We start from the raw sequence: 19,771 nt of genomic DNA, 5'->3' as shown, positions 1-19,771 counted from the left end.
TTCCCCCCTTTCTCTTTTTGTCATACTACTAAATGTTCTTACTGAGGCACCAGTGACTTTTTATCCAATGCACAGCATTTGAAACCAATGTGCATTTGAATAAGACTTAAAAAAACAGATATAAAGTTAAAAAAGAAAAGAATATAACAACCAAAATTGGGTAATAGAGGGCAGGGCGTTGTCAGAGGAGATAGATTTTCATCTTCACTCATAATGTGGAGCCAATCATTTTCCTAAATATATAGAGAATGAAGTTTGACTTTTTTATGGTATTTTTCAAAAATTAGTAAATAAAAATGATAACTATTACCACTTCAACAGCAAAACCCTGTGGTGAAAAGATTAGGCTTTGAAGTCAGACTGAATTCCTGCTCACTTGCTAGCTTCGATATCTTGAGCAATTTCATAGAACTTTCTAGTTCTCAGTTTTCTCTTTTGTAAAGTGAGATGATAATAATGTCTACTTCATAAGGTTGTGAAGAGTAAATGGCATAATGGATCTAAAATGCTTAGCACTATATGCTCAATAAATGTAATTATTATTGTCCTTTAAAAAAAAAAAAAAAAGAACCCACGCTTTCTTTCTGTGTTTGTTTTTGCCAGTTTGGAAGGAGCATGTTCATTGTTAGTTGGTGCCAGCAACACTGTCTTTCATTCAGGTGGGATCTATGACCTGATATGATCTTGCCCAGTCTTGACTACTTCTTTCTTTTCAAAATGCTCTTCTGTTTTGCCTGCATATTTTCACTTCTGATTTTTCTGCTATATCTGGCTGACCTTCTCATCTTTCTTTACTTAGCCATTAAATGTTGGGGTTTCTGTCCTAAGCTCTCTTTCTTCTCACTTGACACCCATGCCTCTCTTGGCAATGTCATCTACTCCCATGACTTCCTTCATCATCCGTACATTTCAACGAATATTCGTTAAGGCCCACACTGGTGCCAAGCATTCTGCTGGGCACTTGAGATGCAGACATGCATAATACACCCTCCTACCTTCAAGGAGACAGACAGGAAAACAGACAATTGCTCTTGAGTGTAGGTGCGATACAAACAGTGTGTGCTCTGGAACCACAAAGAAGATACAAATTTGTGGGGGTCTTGCAAGTCATTCTGGAGGAAATGTTAAGATTCTGTAGATTTAGACTTTTCTCCCCCTTGAATGTTTTGCAGGCATTTTATACTCAATGTATTTGTAAACTATCTACTGTAACAGTCAGGATAGGGTGTGCTATACTGTGTAACAAAAGTAATCCTATAATAATAGCAGCTTGAAAACAACAAAGGTAATTTCTCACTCATGCTGCAAGTCCTTTGTGAATGGCATGGGGGCTATGCTCATTGAGGTCATTCAGGGACTAAACGGATGGATCAGCCGTCATCTTGTGCCTCTGCAGTTATTGTGCCAGAGAAAAAGAAAAAGAGCACTAGAGAGTCTTCTTTTTTTTTTTTTTTTAAGTGTATGAGATGGTATCATTATCTATAATCACCAGCTGTACCTTAGATCCCCAGAACTTATTCATCTTATAACTGGAAGTTTGTACCCTTTGACCAATGTCAAAAATGTCCAGAGACAGAGATCACTCTCTGATCAGAGAATGTAACCCACACATGTGTCTTAGTAGAATGCGAGAGAATTGAAACTATTTGATGAATAGAACTAATGACTATCACTTCTATCTCAGTTGCGGGTCCTGTCATATACACAGTAATTCAAACCAGAAACCTGGAAGGGACCTCTGACTCTTTCCCTTATCACTCACAGTTTTGCCTCTGAAAGCTCTCTTCCAAATGTTACCTTTGTCTTCATTGCTTTTGCCTTGGGTTAGGCCATACTCTTTTCTCACTGGGACTATTACAGTAGCCTTCTTATTATCCTCTAGACTTGACCCCTTTCCAGCATCACCCTGCTGCCAGAGTGATCATTCCAGTGTGCCACCTTATTTAAGATCCTTCAAAAGTTCTTCATCACAAGAACAATTCCAAGACTTTAACAGGAACTATTCTTCACAATGTGGCTGCTTTTCCTTTCGCCTTTCTTCCTGCCAGTCCCACGTGTGCTAGCTGTGTTTAGTGACCTGCTGCTGGGCTTTGCATATCTTTACCCCTTTGTTCCATCTAGAAAGTTCTCCATTCCCTATTACCACACCTCCTTCTTCCCCACAAATGCTTTGCTCAAACCTACACAATCCTTAACTATATTTTAAGATTTCTATTGAGGATCATTCTCCCCTAAGAAACCTTTCCTGACTTTCTCAAATGGAATGACATCTATTTCTCTACTTTCTGTCACCAGATTGCCTTATGCATATCATTCTCAAAGCCCTTGTATCATGGCTTGTATTTTTAGACTACATGCCTGTTTCCCTCAACTAATCTATAAACATCTTGACGATAAGAAGCTCTTACTAAATGTTGTGTTTTCAGCAGGGAGTAAATACAAAGTTCCTGGCACATAGAAAAGCCAAGTAAATGTGTTACCACAGGGCTAGAGATGTAAAGATAAGGAATTACTTTTAAACTCATATCATAGGAAGATAGTTTTTTTTACATGCATTTGATGGTTGATTTTTTCCAACTTGTATAATTTGTTCAAAGTGAGAAGAGCGTGTGGGTGCATGTGTATGTGTGTGTGTCATGTCCCAGCTCAGTTCTTGGGTAGGTTAAATAACTCTTGAAAGCTTCGTTTTCCTTCTCTCTGAAACTCTGTAGAGAAGAGTTGTTCATAGCATCTGTTTCAAAAGATTGTTGGAAGGCTAACTCAGTAGATGCCTATAGTGACTATGTTAGTTTCCTATTACTGATACAACAAATCGATTACTTGGTAGCTTAAAATGACATAAATATATTACCTTCGAGTTATGGAGGGCAGAAGTCCAAATAGCACTGGGCTAAAATTAAGATGTTGGCAGGACTGTATTCCTTCTGGAGGCTCTAGGGGACAGTCTGTTTCCTATCTTTTCCAGCTTCTGGAGGTTTCTTGCATTCCTTGGCTTGTGGCCTCTTTCCATATTCAAATGAGCAATTGAGTCCTTGAGTCCTTATGCTGCATGGCTCTGATGCATACCCCCTCACCTCCCTCTTCTGCTTATAAAAACCCCACAACCACCTTGGACTCACCTGAATAATCCACGGTAATTTCCCTATCTCAAATCCCTTAACTAACTCACATCTACAACATCCCTTTTGCCACTTAAGGTGTGTAAAGTAGCATATTCCCGGGTTCTGGGACTTAGGATGTGGACATCTCTGGAGGGAACATTAATTTTGCCTACCACGGTGCTCGATCCACTCATTACAAGTGACCAGCACATTTTGGCTATTATTATTGGAATTATAGGCTATTTCTTAAACAGAGATTGTTAAACAGAGCTATGTTCCAGAGCTGAAATACTTTTGAGCCATACAACCTTGATCAGTGTGGCCTTGTATTAACTTGGCATGAAAGAGCCCCACTTCGTTCACTCCAAAAGTAGGTTAAGTGATTCACTTTTGAACATCTCCTTAGCCATTTTTATTATGTGGGATGCCTTTATAGTAAATGGAAATTGGTATTTATTTAAAAGTACCTTTGTAGCCCTAAGGAAGGCAGTTTTACTTTCATGACTATCATTGTGTAGTAATGACTAACAGTTATTGAGAACTTACTATGTGCCAGGAATTGTTCCAAATGTGTGTGTGTGTGTGTGTGTATACAGAGAGGGAGAGAAAGACTAATTTGATCCTAATGACCAGTCCCGGGGTGGGGGGGGGGGCTTTTATTTTCCTTATTTTATGGCAGTTGAGAGTTTACCCAAAGTTTCAGGACTGGTAAGTAATGGGATTTAAATCCCGGTGGTCAGGCTGTAGGACCTGTACTTTTAGCCACAGCATTGTAAAAATAGGAGTGTAAAAAGGATGGGGCAAAATGGGAAGACCGAACCCTCCACTTTGGGCTAATAACTCTCAGCACTTTTATAGCTCATCATGGGATAGCTTGAGGGTATTTAGTCTTACTGAGTTCTAATTTTTGTACTTTTAAAAAAATGCCTAATAGGGGCACCTGGGTGGCTCAGTCATTGAGCGTCTGCCTTCGGCTCAGGTCATGATCCCGGGGTCCTGGGATTGAGCCCCGCATCAGGCTCCCTGCTCAGTGGGAAGCCTGCTTCTCCCTCTCCTACTCCCTCTGCTTGTGTTCACTCTCTCGCTGTGTCTCTCTTTGTCAAATAAATAAATAAAATCTTTAAAAAAAATGCGTAATAGATGACCAACTGTGAGTTGGGAGTTGGTCGGTTTTCAGAGATGCTTGAAAACAAATTGTCTAATGAGTTCAGACTTTTGGATAGGTCCTTAGGTTTGTCCCCTCCCCCTCGCTGTCAGTTGGGTTGGTCAGTCTGTCTCTTAAAATTGTACCCTAGGAACATTAACCACGGCAACTACCATACATCATGTATTACCTTTGCCTTTTGATCTATTCTGCCAACCTGCTTTGATATGTAGAGTTTAAGAGCAAGGAAACTGAATTATTTTAGATAGTTGTTATCCAAGTCAGTGTTTCCTAAGAAAGTCCGTGTTTCCAAGGACCTCTTAGAGTAAAGAGATGCTATTAACGCTTTTGCCACTGTGGTTAGATGAAAAAGATAAAAGAAAGATTATTAATATGGCTAATCATTACAAACAAAATGTTAAGAACAACTGTTGAACAATTTCATATGGAAAGGAACTCCTTTTAAGTGAGTTATTCAGGGATGTAACCATGAGGAGTTGGATTTGCTAAAAGTATGTTGACAGAGCTGGATGCTGTTAGCATAATAAGTAAATCACCTTTACGGGCTTTAAAAGTTCATTACGGCCACATTAGCGGAATTAACATGTTTTTGCGAAAAGGCTATTTATGTCAAAATAAGTAACAATGAGAGCAACTAATAAATGGATGAAAATAAAATTATATCTAATCGATTCATACATTCTTATGTATGAAAGAAATACATATTATACATATTATACAGTCGTCAAGTCTATCACATTTAATATGACTTTAATATTGACTCAGAATCACACAGACATTTTGGAGAGTATGTTACCTGCACCACATGGTCACAATTGAACTTTTATGCTCCAGCGTTTTATTTAGAATCCTTTGGCAGATGAAACTGTTGACCTTAGTTAGCTAGAAAACAGCTGCTTTTCTATTTTGATTTGTAGTTAATGTTTTCCAAGTGTCAAGCACATGTAGAGAAATTTTTTCCATAGACTGATATTAAACATTTTATTTATATGTCTTTTATTTTTAATGGTCCGTGGACTGTTTGGAAAAGTGAGAGCCAATGAGAGCATTCATCGTAAATTCCTTTAGAAAAAAAAACCTCCCCTGGGTATTTCTATAATGAATCAATATCACATTTGTTTATTTTAGTGACATACTCAATTATAGTGCTATATTCTGGAAGCAGTCTGTTGTCTATTTTTACTAAGTTAAAAATACATGATCTCTTTCAAAGTTTTCGGGAGTTTGTGCCGAAGTCAAATCTAGGTGATTTCCAATATCTTAGGTTTGACTATTTTGTCATTGAATGAATACCTCGAGAAAGTGACCAATTGATAATTTGTTTAACGACTGTATCGTATTAATCATATTATATTTATATTTTCTGGTCAAAGATGAAGATAATTTAGTTCCTTCTCTCAGTTTTTCTAGAATTAGAGTTTTACTTTTGGGGTTTTTTTATGATATAGTCTTGGCAAATATATGAGCCCTGTTATTTTTATTTATCTGTTATGCATAGGTCACTGAAATTTGGAAAATGTGGAGAAATATAAGGCTGAAACTAAGCAGACACTATTGTCCTTTGGTGGCAGATATAGAGATATGCAGAGCTTGTGTCCTGGGTACTAAGTAGCATAAAATGATGGATGAAATTGAGAAACTGAGAAAGGAGGAAGGAAACATTATAAGGTTCACCACATTTCATTTATTTGTTGTAAGTCTCAGGTGAGGTGGAATTGCCCTGAATTCTTTGGGCATGGGGACACCTAGATGGGAGACTCAGTTTCTCTACCTGAAGCTTTTGAGAAAGCAGTAGTTTCTTCACAGGGTTAGGTTACTCGTGGTAGAAGAGAAACTCTCTTGGTTGTCCCAGTGAAGTGGGTAGTTTTGCTAGCCACCATCTTTCTCTTTGTGTTTGCCTGGATAGAATGAAACTTGGGAAAATAGCTCTAGAGTTTTCTTAATGGGTTTTTTAAAATAAATACTTCTAGTAATGTATCAAAATATCCTTTTTTTTTTGTCTTTCAGGAACATTAAAAAAAACCTATTTTAAATCAAATGGGAGTGAACCTTTGGTCACTGATGGTGAAGTTCAAGTGTCTGATATTATTCTTACAAATATGATCTGTAACAAGAGCACTGTGACATCTACTACACATCCCAATCAACACATTCCAGCCTGGACCACGGATGCTTCTCTCCCAGGGGACCAGAATCACAAGAACACAAGTAAGTCTGAGGATGCTGAATACTTGTGCCCTTTAATGTCTGTGGAACCCATGGGTGGGTTTTTAAGTGTGGCAACCAGTGCTCTTAATTCACAATCACTTACTGGTCACACGGGCAAAGCTCTACTCACTTATCCGGCAAACTTAACTGAGAGTTCTATTCCTAACATGAAATGCCATCAGCTCAGCTGTCCAGATAGGGAGAAGGGTAAAAAATGAAAATGTATCAACGTCATTCAACATTTCTGAGGCATACTGCTTGCCCCAATACAATGGTATTGATTTTATGGTGGTTCACTTCTGAAAGTTTGTGTTTCTGGTTTGAAGTTTGAAGTTACTTATTTTGAGATGGTTAAATGAATAAGTAAGTGAAGTTACTTATTTTCTTATTGGTGCCTTGTGGGAAGGATCTCAATTCTATGATAGAATGTCAATGATTTAATGGGAACTATCCCCCCATTTGCTTTGGAGGTGCTCATGTGTTCTTTTTACATTGTTTCCCTCTTCTCCCTCTTTTTTTGGCTGTGCTATTTATTGTATGTGTTGGTGACTGACAATCACACCTTGAGGAAAATGGCGTGTATGAAACTCTGCTTAAGGACAAATGGAGGAATATGTCAGCTATTCCAGAACAAGAGCTGGAAGAGAGAGAGAGAGGACAGCAAGTGTGGAGATGGGACCAGTTAGATGGTAGCAGGCAATATGCTCTGGAATGTGATTCTATTCCTCAATATCCCTCAGATTTTTAGTAAAGGCACTAAGCTTCCAGAATTCTGGTGGGAGTGGAGTTGTGGGTAAAGTGTCCAAGAATGTCGGCTCTGATCCAGTTAGTGCTGGCAAAACATAATCAGAGTGCAGTCACTGTAAGAACTTTCTCTGCACTTGTCTTAGTTCTTATTTTCTTTTTTTCTAAAGATTTTATTTGAGAGAGAGAGAGAAAGAGAGAGAGAGAGAGAGAGCGCGCGCACGAGTCGGGGGAGGGGCAGACGGACAAGCAGACTCCGTGCTGAGTGCAGAACACCACATGGGGCTCGATCCCAGGACCCTGGGATCATGACCTGAGCCGAAGTCAGATGCTTAACTGACTGAGCCACCCAGGCATCCCTTAATTCTTATTTTCTACTTTCTAAAACAAGATTATGTGATTGAAAATTGTACAAAGCCCATCCATTCATGGTCATTTTCTTGTTTGTTCCTCCCTCTTTCATGAAAACACACAAAGGGAAATCACAGCCTAGGTCTAGGACAGAGTATTGATTTTCATTCTGAGCCAGGAAGGGAAGGATTAGGCTAAATTGTAGCTATCATAGCATATGTTTGTCAGTGTCTGAAGAAAAGCAGAATTATTCTGTTGCTTTAGCCCCAAAGAGACAGACTGTTTGGATTCCATTATTTCACACAGCACCCACATATTAACTATTTCTTATGCTTGGTGTTCATCAGTGATTAACACAGATCCGTGTTTATTACCTGGTAATAATAACTGCAAACCCAAATTATGCCCAGTAAAATTTATTTTCCTCATGAGTTTGATTTTGAAGTTTTTAAGATTTTATTCATGTTTTAAGCACTTCATTATTCTTTTTTTATTCTGCTTTTATTACTTAACAGTTGATGTAAGAGAATTTCTCCCATATTATTAACATACTTTGTAAACATTGTTTCTAATGTTTATTGGTTATTCTATGGTTTTGTCATATGTTTAGTTTTTCTTATCATTCTCCTGTTGCTCAACTTTTTTTTACCCCAGTTTTACTTTCTTAAGGACCGTGTTTTTCATTACAAGTGCAGAAGTCATTTAAGCAAAAACTCAGTCCCGTTAATGTGGTTGCAATTACAGCAATTGTTATTTTCTTTTGCTAAGTGGATTTATCTCTATTTTGAAAGTTTTGTCATTTGTTAAGATTCAAGTAGAGGTGGCAGACACATACTCTGAAGAGTAAAGAAACATATGGTATTTGTTACTCAGTTTGGAAGCTTGATAGAAGTCTGTTTGACTCGTTTTCTCTTCCTATGCCTGGAACATTGCTTGAGACTATGAACGTAGTTTGACGTGTAAAGGAAATCCAGGTGAAATTAGAACGGTTAAATGGAGAAAGGTCAAAACCTTTGAATATATATCATTCCATGTCGTTAATGTACTTGACAGTTAACATTGAGCTTTACTGTCTGACCACCTAGACCCTCAATAGACTGTCGGTATTAACTAAAATTATTCATTGCAAAGGATTTGATAGTTTTTCATACATTTCAATAATACTGCTAGCCTGTGATTATAGAGCTTTTGGTTGTTTTGAGGGCATATTTAAATACTTTCTCTGTGGTCCTTATATGTAATTAACTGATGAGGTGTGCAGGACAGACAATACACACCATTTCAAGTAAGGGAATTGAGGCTTAGAGAAATTAAGTTGACATATCCAATATCACTTGTGTAGTAGTTGGTAGGCATTAAATTGGAATTCTGTTCTTGGGACTCCTAGACCACTGCTCTTTCAAGAATTTCATGCTTCTTCATTTAATTTTATTGCATTCTTTGTTGTTGCAGAACAAATTTAAGCTCGAGGAGAGTAATTTGTTTTGTTCATTGCACTATAAAATATTTATTGAATGAAAAAGAAATGAACTACAGTCATTTCAAAATTTTAATATCTGATTTATCACTTTTCATTAACGATATCTAATCATACTTCTGCACTTGATATTTAACCAGTTTTACTTAAAGCATCATTTAATGCCCTGTATCAGTACTAACACCTAACAGAGGATTTGCTTTTATACTTTTAAAAAAATTATTATCTAATTGAAATGTCATTTTAAATTCCTGGCATATGTGAAAGCTATTTAAGTCCACTTCAGTCCAAAAATACAGTGCCCAGACATTCTGTTCTATCCAAATATCCTGGGTAGGAAACCAAGGAGAGAACTCCAGGCAAAGGTACAAGGAAGTAGCCTTTCCTTAAGACCTTTCCGCCTGGTGGTCCTCAATATCAAGCCAAAGCATAGACTACTATAGTTTGTAAACTCTTAATCAGAATACCCCCCCCCCCATTACACTGTGGTGGAGCTTTGTAAATGTAAAACAGGTTTTATGTGACATCTGTTACTTCTGGATTTTCATTAGCTGCATTTTGAAACCCAGTTGTAATATGGAAAGGGAAAGCTTGCATATTACATTTCAGCAAGGGATTTTTCTAGGTTGCATTTTGTATTTTCACTTTTTTGTTTTCACCTTTCTCCTTACATATTTTTATAAATATTTAAACATAAATTGAATTCTAAGGAAAGGGAAAAAACTCTTTGACCAACCAAGAGCTTTTGGGTTAAAAATAATTTGGTGCACAATGAAGTAACCTAGAAACTCTGGTCAGGAATTAAAGTGAGAAAAGAGTGGGGTAATGTGCTAGAAGCTTCAAGTATTCTGTTATCATGCTCTTTGATAACCAGCTCCGTAATCATCTGTATCAGATGAAAATGCATCATGCCTCTCATTCACTTTTAAAAAAAGATTTATTAGCACTGATAACTTTGTACCAAAAGTGCCCTAATCACATGCTAAAAATTTGCTGAGTGTACATGGAACACTACATCAAAAACTAATGATGTAATGTATGGGTGATTAACATAACATAATAAAAAAAATTGCTGAGTGTAGAAAGCTTACACACCAGTCAAAAACCCTAAAGTTATTCTTTCTTCCTAGTTTTCTGTTTGTAACATGGTGTTTCTATTAGCTTGAAAGTAAGTTCTGCCAAGAGTATGAAGCTAAGGGGATCAGAGTCTTGAAGTTTTGCCTGGATTACTATTCATCAGGCAACTCTACAAAGGGGGATTTTGGGGAGAGGGAGTCTAATTAGAGTCTAATTAGACATCTGAAATCACGTTAAGTCCCTTCTCCTTTTTCCCTGACATTTTCTAATCTTATCAACAATAGAACACTGGATGTCTTCATTATATTTTTTAAAGTCAGTTCTGCTGTCCTCAGAGTAATGCACCCACCTCTATAGCTTACTGACTATGGATTATTATGCTGTTTGGAGTGGGGATCTGTGCTTATCTGTGCTCATATGTGTAAATGGGGATGAGTGAACAGATTAAGTGTGCCCAAGAATTGTATCCTTAGCATTCCTTGCTTTTTGTTGGACAGTACTTTTCCATCTGGGGTTTGAGGGACTCAGATGTATTCTGAGGATCCAAGAATTCTCTATAATAATTTCTTAAATATATGCTTTCATTTCAGTGATAAAAAAATAACTACTGTAAGTCTGACCTCAATAACCTGGGTCACCGTCTTAGAACAAGTACTTAACGTGGAATTTTGGTGCCTGTATTTGAGTTTCTATTTAGGAGTTATGTTACTGCTAAGCTGTATTGCCTGGACGTTTGCCAGCCATCAAGAAACGGACAGAGGCAGACTTGATAGATGCTCTTCTCAATTGCAGAATGAAAGTATGTACTGGCTTCCTGTACAAAGGGCACCTTCATGGCGATTCAAACAGAAAAATGGTGACCCACTTGCTCAGCTGGGATACATGGTGGTATAAACTTCCTAAGTACAGAAGAACTTGGGACTCAGCACCATACTTTTCATAGAATAATGTTATTATTATTCATTAATGTAATTAACTTAAATTTCATTAGCTTTGTAATTTTGTTTCTATTTAAATTATACATACTAATTTTGTAGTTGCGCTAGATCTATAGGCATAAAGTGGTTTATATCTAATTATATATACACCTGCATAACTTTCTCCCTGTAAGAATGCCTGTGACAATTTTCAGCTTGCAAAATACTGCTTTCGGGTAACAGAATTCTAGCTGTTTGTGTCACAAACCCAGAAAAAGCAGCAAGGCTCTATGGCAGAGCTTCTTAACTTTTTTGGTGCCAAGGACTGCTTTGGCAATCTGGTGAGGCCTGTAGGTGCCTTCTCAGAATAATGTTTTGGTGCCAAAGATAAATTACACAGAATCACAAAGGAAGGTAATTTTATTAAAATTCAGTTATCAAAATATTAGAAACATAAATTAATGATACAGTAATTCGTGTGTCTATTCAATAATGATATCTAGCAGTAGGTCAATAACTATAATTTTATAACAGGGATGAGCATAAATAATATTTTGAAATGTCTGCCACAGCTCCATGTTGATAAGAAAATATCATGTATAATTTTTAATTTGTTTTTCTACATTTGTTACCTATGTTGATAATTTAAGTATTCTAAATTTCAGTTGGAGGTTAATGGAAATAGAAATGCTATTTTTCTCCAATCCAGGTTCTTCATAGACAATAAAAATTCTATGTATGCGTCCCTTGGGGTCTTTGGATTATGATTAAGAATACATACTCCAGATGAAAAGAGGTTTTTTTTGATACCTGGAAGAGTCTAAGGCCTGTTTAAGCTGCTTCATTAGGAATTTGCTACTCCAAAATTTACTCTAGTCATGACCCTGGATACTATTGCTTATGTGCTCCGCTAACCATCAGTGGTAGACACCAATGTTCAAGTCCAGTTGGTTGCCCTCTTCTGTATATTAAATCATATTCTTCAGGCTTGAAGAATAGTTATGAGATTCAGAAATGGCTTCTGGCTAGAATTAACATCTAAGCAAGAACCAAGTGAAACATTTAAATAATTGTTGCATGTTTTCCTGGTTAGCACGGTAGCATTCTAGTAAAGACCTGCACAATACTTGGGAAAGAGAGAAAGGAATTTCAAATGTAGTAATAGATTCCCGCCCCCTCCCCAACCCACTCTCCTTTCCTTTCTCCTTATTTCATCTTTAGATGACTGTCCTTGGGAAGTACTGGGTTCTCTTCCTGAGAAAGCAAACTCAATCATTTGCAGAGGTAGGCTTTTGAAAGGGGTAATGGATTGGTCACTGGTTCACTCTCCATTGACTACGGTCCCAGTCTTCCCTTCTCAAAGATCTCTGGGTAAGACTTCCTGACCTTCTTTCCAAAATGAATCCTGCAATATTCCACAGGTGACATGTTCCCCCAAAGGGATTGTGCCTATAACACATTACTGTAGCAAATGAGAGTCAGAGTTAAATAGTTGTGTCAAAGGCTTGTGGTTCAAAATTTTCCTCTCCAGAATCATTATCACAGTTTCCTCTTCAGGAAGAACAGCCCAATTTCCTTGATCAGTATAGAGAAAAAAGAAAAAACAATAGCATGGTGATACTACATTGCAAACACAATCCTGATTCAATTCAAGGATAAAAATGATCTTTTAAAAGCCAAATTCTTAGATAAAAGTTAAAAAAAACCCTGTGTAATTTATTCTACTCTCTGGTTCTGAAAGAAATTTGGCATTGTGTATATTCTTTTGCCTGAATCATTCAATTTGCTGACTGTCTTAGGTTTTTGGTCTTTGTACAATTCTGTGTTGAAAGCAAAAAAACTATCTGTGGGAATCTGCTGTTACTTGTGCCTTTGGAGAATATGACTTTTCACTTACTTGTAGTTGAAATGAATATAATAATGAATTTTGTAAGCCAAAAGCTTTGCATCAATTTACATTTGATGCAAACCGCTCCTTGTCTTTTATTGTTAACATATTTTATTCTTATATTTTGCTCCTCTGCATCATTAACCTAATATTTGTATGTGGTGTTTGAATTGATAAAACTTACAGTACTTGTTTATAATTATGTTAATTGGTGTAAACTCATTCTGATGTTTATGTGCTCCTCCAAGCTTTGCGAGACATCTCAATTTCCGAGAGTTTAGGATATTCTGGGAAGCACCATTTATTCATCAGCAGCTGTTTATTGGGTGCCAAGCTCTGGGGTTTGGCTGTGTACTATAAAATTGGACCAGATAGAGAAATCCTGTCCCTAAGTAGCCACTGTCTAGTAACTGCCTTGAGACATAAACAAACTGAGAAATTCTATAAGAGAGGGTCAGGGACAGAGGAAAACATGATCTATGTCAATTCTTCTTATTTCTTTAATAGATAAAATTGTTAATTCATACCATATTTAAGCTATAATAAATATATCATTTTTCCAAACAATAAAGTTTTATTTATAATTATAAAAGTTAATTTCAGTTTAAAGGTTTGACCTGGATTTTTCATTTTTAATGAGATTATACTGTATCACTATTAAATTTAAAAATTTAGTTAGAATATAATTAACTTAGATAATTTGAACCGAGCCTGTAGTTTTCAATTTTATGGGAAGGCCAACCTTGCTTTTACAGGTACTATTGAGAATTTTATCACCTCAGAAAGTGGGAGGTCTGGAATTACACAATTCCCTCCTTGAAATTTCTTTCCAATCTTTCATTGTTTATTAAGTAACCAACTCACAGAGTTTGTTTCTGCTTTGGTTATATGTTTAGAAATGTGTACTGGACAAAGGATATGCATTTTAAGAAACTGATTTATGATAACTTGATGGCTATTAAGTCATCGTGTGTTACCATATTATGTATCTTTTAAGGTCAACAGAAATTTTTAGAAATAAATAATATGAGAGGGTTGCCATGGGAAAGAAATGAATTAACTTTTTACTTGTTTTAGAGTTTGGGGATTGGCCAAGTGGCCATGTTATAGCCAATCATGAGAGATGTGTGGGGACACATCATGCACTGTCAATGGTAAGGTGGGGACCCATCACCCCCTCCTTATTTCCTATTTCTCCCTTTGGGAATGGGAATGTCTATCCTCTGCCTGTCCCACCATTGTATTTTGGAAGCCCATAACTTGTCAGGTTTCACAGTTTCACAACTGGAGAGGAATTTTGCCTCAGGATGAATTGTGCTTTGGGTTTCACCCACATCTGATTTAGATACTATTTAGGTAAGACTCTGGAGTTGATGCTGGAATGACTTAGACTTTGGGGCTTTGGGGATAGAATAAATATATTTTGCATATAAGGACATGAATTTTGGGGGACCAAGGGTGGAATGTTATGAACTGAATGTTTGTATCCCTCTAAAACTCGTATGTTGAAGCTTTGACACCCAATGTGATGGTATTTGGAGATGGGGACTTTGGGAAGTAATTAGAGCTAGAGGAGGTCATGAGGTGGGACCATCATGATGGGATTAAGTATCCTTCCTTTAAGAGGAGACACCAGAAAACTTGCTCTTTCCATGCTCATACAAAAAAGAGGTCATATGAGCACACAGTGAGCACAGAGTGAGAAGACATCCTCTATAACCCAAGGGAAGAGCTTTCCTCAGAAACCCACCATGCCGTCACTTTGATCTTAGACTTCCAACTCCAGAACTGGGAGAAAATAAATTTTTGTTCTTTAAGCCACCCAGTCTATAGTATTCTGTGATGGCAGCCTGGGTAGACTAATACAAATCTCACATTTAATGCAAAGCTATTAAATAAAATATCAGCAACCAAATCTATTAACACCTAAAATTATATTGCATTTTAACACAATAGGCCTTATTGTGGAAATACAAGGATGGCTTAATATTAGACACTTCATTCATAGGTCTCCTAATTTAATTAATAAAGTAGATTTCTTTTACTGATCATCTCAATTGCTGAAGCAAAAGCATTTGTTAAAATTTGACACTAAACAAGGAAGAAAATATCTTTAATCCAATAAGGAGTATCTCTCAAAAACCTGGATGCTTTGACATTATTTGTAATTGAAGAATGAAAATATTCTAACTGTCCATTAGGAGGGAACTGTTAAAAAAAAAAATGTGGTGTAGCCAAGCAATAGTGTAAGATACATCTGGGGAGATAATGAGGTAGATCTCTACACACTGACATATATAGTGATCTCTAGACTAAATCATGAATCAATAAATCAAGGTGCAAAACAATGTATAAAATATGCCACCTTTTGTGTGATAAATTGGAAAGGGAAAATATATTTATTTACTTATGTTAAAAAATAAACAGAGGGAGGCTACACCAAAAACTAATAAAAATGGGGTTTTTTTGGTGAAGAAGAACATGAAGGAAGTGACAGGGATGCAAATAAGACATTTTTAAATGTACCTTTCGTGTAGTTTTGATTAAGAATCAGGTAAATGACTCATTTAATAAACGATTAGACCAGAGGGAAAAATTCATTAAAAATTGAAAACAAGGCAATAAATTATCTAACTGTATATCAAGTTAGTGACTCAACCATCCAAAATAAAAGAATTATCTCCACTGAACTTAGAATATTTTGATTGTACATCCCTAGTGGATGAACTCTAAGCACCAAAAGAGTTGCCAAGAAGATTTAAACTCAACAAGTAGTCTTTTTTTTCTCCCAGCTTTATTGAGGAAAAATTGATAAACATTTGCATATATTTAAAGTGTAAAATGTGGTGATTTGATATACATATGCATTTTGACATGATTGCCAAGATCAAGGTAATTAACACATCCATCACTTCATGTAGTTAACTCTGTGTGTGTGGTGAGAACACTTTTACTCTCAGCAAATATCAAGTCTATCATACAGTATTGTTAACTATAGTCACCCTGCTATATGTTAGTTAGATCCTCAGAACTTATTCATCTTGTAACTGAAAATTTGTACCCTTTGATCTACAACCCCTTATTTCCCCTCAGTTCCTAGCAACCACTACTCTATTCTCTGTTCTGTGAAGTCCTTTTTTTTTAATATTCCACATATAAATGATACCATACGGTATTTGTCTCTCTCCATGTTATTGCTATTGACAGGATTTCTTTTTATGACCAAATAATATCCCATTACATGTTCTTTATCCATTCATCTTTCAATGGACACTTCTGTTGTTCCACATCTTGGCTGTTGTAACTCGTGCTGCAATAAACATGGGGTGCATATATCTTTTCAAATTGGCATTTTCGTTTTCTTCAGATAAAAAAGAAATGCCACTTTCCCAGATGTGGAATTGCTGGGTGATATGGTATTTCTATTTTTAATTTTGGTGGAATCTCCACACTGTCTTTTATAGCGACCACACCGATTTACATTCCCATCAACACTGTACAAGGGTTCTCCTTTCTCTACATCCTCATCAACACTTGTTATCTCTTGTCTAGCTATTATCAAATAGCTATCCTAACAGGTGTGAGGTGTTCTCTATAATTAAGAATCGATTTCTTGGTTTGCCACTCTCTCTCTCTCTATTTTCCCTTTGCTCCTTTGTTTTGTTTCTTAAATTCCACATATGAGTGAAATCATATGGTATTTGTCTTTCTCTGACTGACTTATTGTGGTTAGCATTATACTCACTAGCTCCATCCATGTCCTTGCAAATGATGAGATTTCATTATTTTTTATCGCTAATATTCCATTGTATATATATACCCCATCTTCTTTATCCAGTCATCGGTTGATGGACACTTGGGCTGGTTCCATATCTTGGCTACTGTAAATAATTCTGCTATATAAACATAGGGGTGCATTTATCCCTTTGAATTAGTGTTTTTGTATTCTTTGGGTAAATACTCAGTAGTGCTATTGCTGGACCGTAGGGTAGTCCTATTTTTAACTCTTTGAGGGACCTCCATACTGTTTTCCAGAGTGGCTGCATCAGTTTGCATTCCCACCAACAGTGCAAGAGGGTTCTTTTTTCTCCACATCCTCGTCAATATCTGTTGTTTCTTGTGTTGTCGATTTTAGCCATTCTGTCAGGTGTGATGTGATATCTCATTGTAGTTTTGATTAGCATTTTCCTGATGGTAAATGATGATGAACATCTTTTCCTGTGTCTGTTGGTCGTCTGTATGTCTTTTCTGGAGAAATGTGGAAATGAACATATATTAGTGAGTGGAATAAGTAGGCTACAAAATAGTATGTACATTGCATATATACAAAGCATTGTAATACACTGTAATGCTATATATATTCATTTTATGTTAAGTAAAATGTATCTTTTGAAAGAAAAAAAAGACTAGAAAATAATGTCACACTTATTGTGTGTCAAGTATTGTACTGTATACCTTACATGAAAGCTCTATTACGTAGATACTATTAATATTTATCTACTAATTATATTTATCTAATAATATTTATTTTAAAATAAATTTCTACTTATGCTTACCTCATTTCATTGCTAGTTATATAGGGAGTTTTGCATACCTTATAATAGTAGGGATTTAATAAAGATTTACATAGGATAGGCAACAAATATATAGTTTAAAATTCTGAAATCAAAATAATTCAATAATATGATTTAACTTAAAATATGTCATTTTCTTTTTTAGTTCCTTTCTGTATCCATGGCATAGAGTTTCATTTTTTTTCAAACTTCAAAAAATGGGGGATACTCTTATTTTTCTTTATGTTTTTGAGCAATCAAAGCAATAAGCCCTAGGTTTCTGGTTTAATAATAAATAAGTAATAAATAAATAAGGCCTTATTATGTCTGCTATAATTTAGAAGCAGGTACTCAAACCCTAAAGTTTAAAGAAGCCCTTAAACAAAGAAGGCTGTTGCACTACTTTTCAATATTGTGAAGGATTTCAAGTATACATGTTTTAATAATTACCATTACTTCTTGCATCCTGCTTCTTCCTTCTGGGTTAAATTCTCTTCTTAACTGAATTACTCCTTGGGAGTTCTCCCAGTGAATACTATTTCAGTTTTGATTTGTTTTAAAATGTCTTTATTTTCCCCCTCACTATGGCATGATTGTTTAGCTAAGTTGACAGTTTTTTTTTCTCTCATCAATTTAAGAATTTTATTTCACATTTATATGGATTCTTCAACGCTATCAGAAACCTTAGTGCCAATTTAAATTTTGGAATTTTGTCTTTCGAAGCTTTAAAAAGTTTTTCTTACCTTTTCTGGTTTTATTAAAATGGATATGATGTGGATTTCTTTTTATGTATCTCGTCTAGAATATGTGCTTCTTGAATCTGAGGATTCAGGTATTTCTTCAATTTGGGAGAGTTCTCAGCTATTAACCCTATGAATATAACTTCCCTCCTGATGTTTCTATTCTCTCTTTCTGGAACTCTAATTACTCTTAGGTTGGACATTCTCATCCATCCTCTGTTAATCTCTGTGTTGAATTCTGATGTATTTTCTCGGATTCGTCTTCTAGTTCTTCAGTTCTCTCTTCAGCAGTATCTAATCTTCTATTTTACTCTATTCACTGAGTTTTAAATTTTAGTGTTGATATATATTTTTCATTTCTAGAGGTTCTGTTGGTTTCTTTTCAAATCTTCCAGTTTTCAATTTACAGTATGTCATTCAAGTGACTACATTTTTTTTCTTTCTTTTTTTTTTTATTCTTATATTAATCCCCATACATTACATCATTAGTTTTAGATGAAGTGTTCCATGATTCATTGTTTGTGCACAACACCCAGTGCTCCATGCAGAATGTGCCCTCCTCAATACCCACCACCAGGCTAACCCATCCTCAAACCCCCCTCCCCTCTAGAACCCTCAGTTTGTTTTTCAGAGTCTATCGTCTCTCATGGTTCGTCTACCCCTCTGATTTCCCCCGCTTCATTCTTCCCCTCCCGCTACCTTCTTCTTCTTCTTTTTTTTTCTTAACAGATATTGCATTGTTTCAGAGGTACAGATCTGAGATTCAACAGTCTTGCACAATTCACAGCGCTTACCAGAGCACATACCCTCCCCAGTGTCTATCACCCATTCACCCCATCCCTCCCACCCCACCCCCCACTCCAACAACACTCAGTTTGTTTCTTGCGATTAAGAATTCCTCATATCAGTGAGATCATATGATACATGTCTTTCTCTGTTTGACTTATTTCACTCAACATAATACCCTCCAGTTCCATCCACGTCGTTGCAAATGGCAAGATCTCATTCCTTTTGATGGCTGCATAATATTCCATTGTATATATATACCACATCTTCTTTATCCAGTCATCTGTCGATGGACATCTTGGCTCTTTCCACAGTTTGGCTATTGTGGACATTGCTGCTATAAACATCGGGGTGCATGTACCCCTTCGGATCCCTACCTTTGTATCTTTGGGGTAAATACCCAGTAGTGCAATTGCTGGATCATAGGGTAGCTCTATTTTCAACTTTTTGAGGAACCTCCATACAGTTTTCCAGAGTGGCTGCACCAGCTTGCATTCCCACCAACAGTGTAGGAGGGTTCCCCTTTCTCCGCATCCCTGCCAACATCTGTCATTTCCTGACTTGTTAATTTTAGCCATTCTGACTGGTGTGAGGTGGTATCTCATTGAGGTTTTGATTTGGATTTCCCTGATGCCGAGCGATATTGAGCACTTTTTCATGTGTCTGTTGGCCATTTGGATGTCTTCTTTGGAAAAATGTCTGTTCATGTCTTCTGCCCATTTCTTGATTGGATTCTTTGTTCTTTGGGTGTTGAGTTTGATGAG

The 19,771-nt window shown here is 36.4% G+C and overlaps 1 protein-coding gene across 1 annotated transcript in view; it reads left to right on the top strand.

Moving 5' to 3' along the window:
- The first annotated feature begins 6,015 nt into the window (after positions 1-6,015).
- Positions 6,016-19,771, top strand: part of CORIN (corin, serine peptidase) — a 201,733-nt gene continuing 187,977 nt past the window's right edge. Inside the window, exons 1-2 of the mRNA XM_064582039.1 lie at positions 6,016-6,073; positions 6,274-6,474. Coding sequence (XP_064438109.1) covers positions 6,016-6,073; positions 6,274-6,474 — 259 coding nt within the window. The remainder of the gene's footprint in view (positions 6,074-6,273; positions 6,475-19,771) is intronic.

Source organism: Mirounga angustirostris, unplaced genomic scaffold, assembly GCF_029215605.1.
Source record: "Mirounga angustirostris isolate CCGP_5_RB_7025 unplaced genomic scaffold, mMirAng1.0.hap1 SCAF_2, whole genome shotgun sequence".
Classification (NCBI taxonomy): Eukaryota; Metazoa; Chordata; class Mammalia; order Carnivora; family Phocidae; genus Mirounga; species Mirounga angustirostris.
Note: the sequence above shows the minus strand (reverse complement) of the source record. Positions and strands in the feature narration are given on the sequence as shown.